Source organism: Styela clava, chromosome 11, assembly GCF_964204865.1.
Source record: "Styela clava chromosome 11, kaStyClav1.hap1.2, whole genome shotgun sequence".
NCBI lineage: Eukaryota > Metazoa > Chordata > Ascidiacea > Stolidobranchia > Styelidae > Styela > Styela clava.
The window spans coordinates 18,479,861-18,487,052 of NC_135260.1; the positions used below are offsets into that span (position 1 = coordinate 18,479,861).

At 35.1% G+C, this 7,192-nt stretch overlaps 1 protein-coding gene across 1 annotated transcript; it reads right to left on the reverse strand.

The window, feature by feature from the left end:
• Positions 1-1,452: 1,452 nt before the first annotated feature.
• On the reverse strand, positions 1,453-6,909 carry LOC144429541 (uncharacterized). The gene is made up of 5 exons (XM_078117617.1): positions 6,877-6,909; positions 3,947-3,960; positions 3,541-3,619; positions 2,743-2,791; positions 1,453-2,227 (listed from the first exon to the last, which is right to left on the reverse strand). Exons 1-5 carry the CDS (start codon positions 6,907-6,909, stop codon positions 1,893-1,895), a joined length of 510 nt encoding a protein of 169 aa, XP_077973743.1. The 3' UTR covers positions 1,453-1,892.
• Positions 6,910-7,192: the final 283 nt, after the last annotated feature.

Below are 7,192 nucleotides of genomic sequence, written 5' to 3' on the forward strand. Positions count from 1 at the left end.
TATCATGTTGTTTAATGTCATTGCTGCAATGAACAGAGAAAATAAGGCGAAACGAAACTTTTAGCAGCATGTCACAGATTTGCAAAATCACCAAATTCACAAAATACCATTAAGTGCCATTTTTTGTAATCACAATGTTAAAAGGACGTGGCATTTTCCGGAATTTTACGATATTTACACAACTATTTCTCATTGATATGCGAGGAAGGGTGGGCAAAATTCAATATTTTTTGAATCGAATATTTTTTAAGGAGTACCGAATAAACGTGGTGGAAACAATAAAAAATCGGCAACAAAGCCTTTTTACTGGTTAATTCCGTTGTAATCGCTAATTGTTCTTGTCACCGATCGTTTTGGCGGCGATATCCAGGTTTTGGGTAATCTATATGACCGCCCGCCCTCTCTTTTTTACAAATATGAATTCTTGCGGGTCGGCGGACATCGAAGTTTTATATTTCGGGTTTACCCGTTCGTTCACATCGGCAACAGCTGTTGAAGACATTGAGGACTCAAATTAACATTTGCGTTGGCTTTAATATTACCTATCAAGATTTGTAAATTTACCGTCCCAATTTTATGCGAATGGTAATATTATTGTCCATACCGTGATGCAGATATTTATTAAGACGATAATTAACTTTCTATGTATTTCTATGGTGATAAACTTCGCAAATCTGAAATTGTGCCAATCCTGAATGTTGATTTAAAATAGTGATTGAATAATTCGGCAATAAAGGCATTTCTGCGTGGTCACTAACATTACTGCTGTCCAATTTCTCTATTTCTCCACATATTATAGCCATAAGTGAAACGAAATTGCATAAAAATCATCCTGCAAATGTAAGCATTGATGGGTATAGATTTATCCATGTCCCTTCTGCCTCTAAATCCGGCGGTGTAGGTGCATTCATCAGAAATGATATTATGTTCGCAGAATCCTCCGAAAATCAACTAAATTATTCTAACTGTGAAGATCTCTGGCTTGAAATTAGCTTGGCTAACATAGGCATTAAATTGAACATTGGCATTATTTACAAACACCCTAAAAATGATATACCTGCTTTCACAAGCATCTTAGAAAACCGCCTTGCGAAATTAGCTAGGGAGCATTTTATAATAGTTGGTGACTTTAATATCAATTTACTTGCAACATCGAGTAGTTCTCAAATCACCAACTATTCTAATATGCTTATTGCTCATAACTCTACCTCACTTATTGCGAAACCGACCAGGGTTACACAAACATCATCCACCCTCATTGATCACATCTATTCCAATGTGACGCATTATAATTTAAATTCTTATGTTATAACATCTGACATTACAGATCATTTCCCTATCATGTGCTGTTTCAGTGGGGCCAAACCATCTGTTAAAAATGATCTCATAATAACAAGGGATATGTCTGCTTTTTCCATCCAAGATTTTCATTCAGACACTCTAAGCTTGATAAATGATTGTTTTCATGCACTTTATTTGACTTCCCAAAATTTTGACAGAAAATTTGAAGAATTCACACAATCTTTTATAAGTTTAATCAATCATCATGCCCCTTTGAGACCACTATCACGTCGTAAAAAAATAGTAAAACTCAAACCTTGGATAACGAAAGGCTTGCTTAAAAGTATTCACCTGAAAAATAAGTTGTTCAAGTCGCATTTCCTTAAAGGCAATAGTATACAATGCTCTTACTTTAAAAAGTATCGTAACATACTGACACATGCTATTGATAATTCAAAACAATTACACTATCAAAATCTTATTGCCCAAAACAAAGGGAATCCCAAATCTACGTGGCGAATTATTAATCAAATTGCAAACACTAAAAATAATGCAAAGCAAAAAATCGATGTAATTCATCTGGAAAATGGCACTATTATCAATGATAATCATCAGATTGCTCTAGAATTCAATAAGTATTTTTCCACTGTTGGTTCCAACCTTGCAGATAAGTTCTGTAATGACATGGATGGCTTTAAAAAGTATCTTGGTAAACAAGTTAACCAATCCATATTCTTAAGTCCAGCGACGGTGAACGAATTAACAATAGAACTTGCAACCCTAAAGGAGGGGAAGGCGGTGGGAGCTGACAGCATTCCCAGTCGTTTTCTCAAGTATGTTGCTGATATAATAGCGCCATGTCTGACAGACTTCTTTAATAGCTCGCTTCGATTCGGAATTTTTCCATCCTCGTTGAAAATCGCCAGAGTGATTCCAATCTTTAAATCTGGCAATACAAAACAAATATCAAATTATAGACCTATTTCGATACTATCCGCTATTGACAAAGTATTCGAGCGCCTAATCAATAGAAGGTTAATGAACTTTTTTACAAAGCACAATGTAATAAATAAATCACAGTTCGGTTTTCAAAGCAATCATTCTACTTCACATGCGATTCTAGATACAATATCTCATATCTACGAAAAATTAGAGAAGAAGGAATATGTCAGTGCAACATTTTTAGATCTCAAGAAAGCTTTTGATACCGTCAATCATCAAATTTTAATATACAAGCTGTGGCATTATGGAATTAGAGGAGTACCAAACCAACTCCTGGCTAATTACTTAACCAATAGAACGCAATATGTTCAAATAGGCTCACATTGTTCCCCTTCTTTGCCTGTGACCCACGGGGTCCCCCAGGGGTCTTGTTTGGGCCCGACTCTTTTTTTAATCTACATCAATGACCTTGCTCACAGCTCAACATTATTCTCAAAATTGTTCGCTGATGATACCAACCTTCTAGATAGTGACAAGTCCCCCGGTGTTCTTCAGTCCAGAGTGAACACTGAAATTAGGAAAGTTGCGAATTGGATGAAACTCAATAAATTAACTTTGAATGTAGACAAATCAAAAACTATGCTATTAGCTCCCCACAAATCCAAGCCAAAGACAGCTTTAAAAATTAAGATTGAAAGTACTATTCTTGAAAATGTTAGCTCATATAAATATCTCGGCATTCACATTGACAACAAAATGCAGTGGAACATTCAAATAACAAACACTGCTGTTAAATTATCTAGGGCGGTAGGAATGCTATATCGGCCTAGATCTTATACTTCAATGTCTACTTTACGCATGGTATATCACGCCTTGTTTCAGTCTTATTTGCAGTATGGTATTATAGCTTGGGGTTCCGCTAACAAAACCTTGTTAAATCGCATCGTAATTATACAAAATAGAGCTATCCGTGCCATTACTTATGCTGGTCCAAGGTCGAGACTAGACCCCCTGTACCATAAAATGCGAATAATCAAAATGGCTGATATTTATAAAATTGAGGTTTTAAAACTGATGCACCAACATCATAATAATAAACTTCCATCGGCTTTTACTGACTATTTTGTTAAACAAATGAGCGTCCACTCCTATGCAACTCGTTCAGCTGCCAATAGTTCTTACTATGTGCCTCGCTATGCTACCAATCGTTCGCAAAGCACTATCAAATACATGGGTGTAAAACTATGGAACACGCTTACTGATTCGATTCGTTTGAAAAACTATAATTTTTTCAAAAAAGCTTTAAAAAATCTTTACCTTGATGCTTACATTTGTCAGTAATTTTCGAGCTGTTAGGACTGTTTCTCTGACTGCTGGACTGTCGATAAGATGAATACTGTAAAAAAAAAAATTTATTGTTAACATTTGTTTCCTTTTGCTTCATTTCTGTAATATATAGTCAATGCTAATGGCATTGTCATTATAATTATTTGTCTATGCTTAATGTTGAGTAATATAAGCATACAATTTTCGTATGGCTATTTCTTTGTTGTAAGTCCTAGCATATACTAGAACATAAGTGCTATACCGGTACCAACAAGTATATTTGCTGATTAATTCGCATTATTAAATTTGCCTCACTGCTTAAATTGTTCCTAATGTGACTTATTTCAACAAAATCTTCGATATTCTTTTCGCTCTCACCCGAATATTAGTGACTTACCCAAGATTTGTAAACTACTATTGTATTTTCCTTTTGTGGTTGTTGGGAATTCCCCTCGAGTTGTCACAGCTCTGCTGCGTCATGTTATTCATCATTTTTCTTTGTTGTTCCTGTGCTCATTTGAGCATGACATTAATACGCGCAAATGATTTATCCAATTCTATTCGCTTGACTGATTCTCTCGTTTTGTTTATTTCATTTCATGTTATTCGACTGCTCGCTTTACTGATTCTCTCGTTTTGATTTGTATTTCCCAAATTGTATTCACTCTATTTTCAAAAATTAATTATTTCATGTTATTGACGTCTTCTGCTTATCTTAGCAAACACGGTGTCGCTGACACGATGACTTTATTAGTCTCTCGCGGTTCCTCGTCAATTGCGCAAATATTGTATTCCAGTATATTTTAATTGATGTTTTGTTATATATTTTGATCAATTTTGTTTGTACAATATTTCATGCACGACGAAAAAAATAAAAAAATCTGAATCTGAATCATAAGACGAGATGACGTTAATGAACAGCACTTCCTTTACAGGATATTTTACGTATGCGACTTAATGCTAAAAAGATTGGGCTCGAGTGCTTTTTTTTCGAGTGCTCGAGTGCCTAATAGAGGTCAGGCGCTAATTGTAACTAATTCCCTCAGGTTTCAACGTGTTTTCAACAAAACAATACCCCGGCGATAATTATAGCTAAAATGTTACCGAGCAATTCACAATTTTATTCATGGAATTTGCAAATTCACCAGTTCCTTGACGATTTTGATTATTAGTGCAAAAAATACTCCCCTTCTTCAGCGGCGGTTTGACGGGTTCTTCGTTCCATTCTTCAGAAAGTTCTGACACGGGGATATAGAATACTGAATCCGGAGGGTTGAATCCCTGTCCACTTACTGGTGATTTTCCGTTTTGAAATGCGTGAAACATTCTCTATTTTAAATTAAATGACGTTTCGCGGGCTAGAGTTCTCCCCGAAAATGATGTGTTCCAGACGTTAGTTAGACGATAGATAAAACATTAGATTAATAATTTTCGTGACGCCCCGTTTTCGAAAATACAAAGTTATATCGCAAAAAATGCGTTATGATACCTTTGGAATGAAACATTATTTACGGTTAATTCAGATCATATTTTACTCTTCATGACACCCGGTATCCGAAAATACAGTTGTATCTAGAAAAATATGTTTTGTTACATTTAAAATAAAACATTTTTGCGATTAATTTAGATCATATTTCACTTTTCACGACACCCGTTTCCGAAAATACAAGGTTATATCGCGAAAATGTGTTTTGTTACATTTAAAATAAAACATTTTTGCGATTAATGTAGATCATATTTTACTTTTCAGGACACCCGTTTTCGAAAATACAAGGTTATATCGCAAAATGTGTTTTGTTAAATTTAAAATAAAACATTTTTGCGATTAATTTAGATCAAATTTTACCTTTCACGGCAACCCGTTTCCGAAAATACAAGGTTATATCACAAAAAAATGCGTTTTGTTACATTTATTTTGCCTTCCCAATAAAATACATATTTTCCCTAATTAAGGTCGTCGATGAATCTGTTTCTGTCGTTCAAGCTCGACACACGTTTGGACAAGCGTGGGGCGGTTTTTTTTCGTGGACGATAAATTAAAATGCCACACGTTATTTGTATAACGATAATAACTGAAAACTAAGATTTTATAATAGAAGTGAATTTGTCTCAAGATGGTATTTTACGATTCCTGCCCACAGAAAATAAACACGCTGACAGGCTTGGTTTTAATTGATATTTGTTTAATTTATTTTACACTATTAATAAACGCGCCACACCAATTGCGGCCATATAAATTGCAGTCGCATCGGTATGGACTGTATGTTTTTGGCGCTCTCACATTAATAATAATTATCAACAAAACAATACCCCGACGGTCATTAAAGCTGAATTCGTTACCGAATAATTCACAATTTTATTTACGGAATTTGCAATTTCAAGATCTCCCTTGACGATTTTGATGATGTCATGCCCTAATTATTACTGCTTAAATGCCTCAAAATACAACAAATGTAATCATTTTCGACGATAACTGGCGCAACAATTCGTAAACGAGCCGTTATAACGAAATTCGCGATTGTTTTTACCTCTCTCTTGTTTACAATTTTAACATCCCGCCGGCCATGTATGGTCGAATAAAATGTTCACATATTCGAAACATGACTTGGCCAAGAATGGAAGGGATCACTAAAGAGCTAATAGAAAGTACATACGCGAGAGTATGATATTAATATCAAGAATATTTGTGAGCATATCACAGGACGGAAATATTTTGCACCCGGCTGTTTGTTGGCAGAACAACGATACGCTAAAGTTAATTGATCGAATACAGGGAAGTATTTATTTAACATCTCACTTGCGAACATCGAGGTTTTGGCGGAATTGTACGATCATGTTGTCTTTCTTAAATAATAACTTTTTCAATAAATGTTCATTTTACTTTTGCGTCTTTATTATATGTCGGGTTTTCATTTATTTTAAATTCGAAATTGTCCGAAATACTCCAACAGGTGTATAAGTACAATTATAATAGTGTAATGTATGGCAACTATCAGTTAGGGTCAAGGGTCATCCGAGAGTTGACTATTAGTTTCTATGTTCAGCTAGCGTCGTGTGTGCTTCTGTATCCAATATAATCTGTGTGTAATGTTTTGAATAACGAATACAAGTTTCTGCAATACAACATACTGAATCGTAAATCAGTCTGTCAGTGCTATTAGAAGTAGCCAGATATAATATAAGTACACAACGTAGCAGAACATAACATGGTGTCAGAAGACTGGATAAAGTCTGAAATCCGTTAAACTGAAAAAAAACCGTCGAGTCTGAATTGAAACTCAAATCTGTTTATCTGCAACTGAATCCAAGATGTCAATGTCAAATAACTTTGATCATCCAATGATTGACTGGAATAGTCATGATCTGTACCAAGAATGAAACCCATGTTCAGTTTATTTTCGATGGACCGTTAGCCAAATTGCCTGCAGCTGAGAAAGCCGGATGGCTTGGAACATGGATAGGGCATGAAGGAAGAGAAATCTACAAAACTCTGACTTGGGAAGAAGAAGAGAAAAAAGATCCTTTTGCTGTTTTGGCTAAATTTGAGAAATATGTGAGACCCAGAAAGAATAAAAGAATTAATCAACATAAATTGATGCGACGTAAACAGGGCTCATCAGAATCGTTTGACAACTTTGTTAAA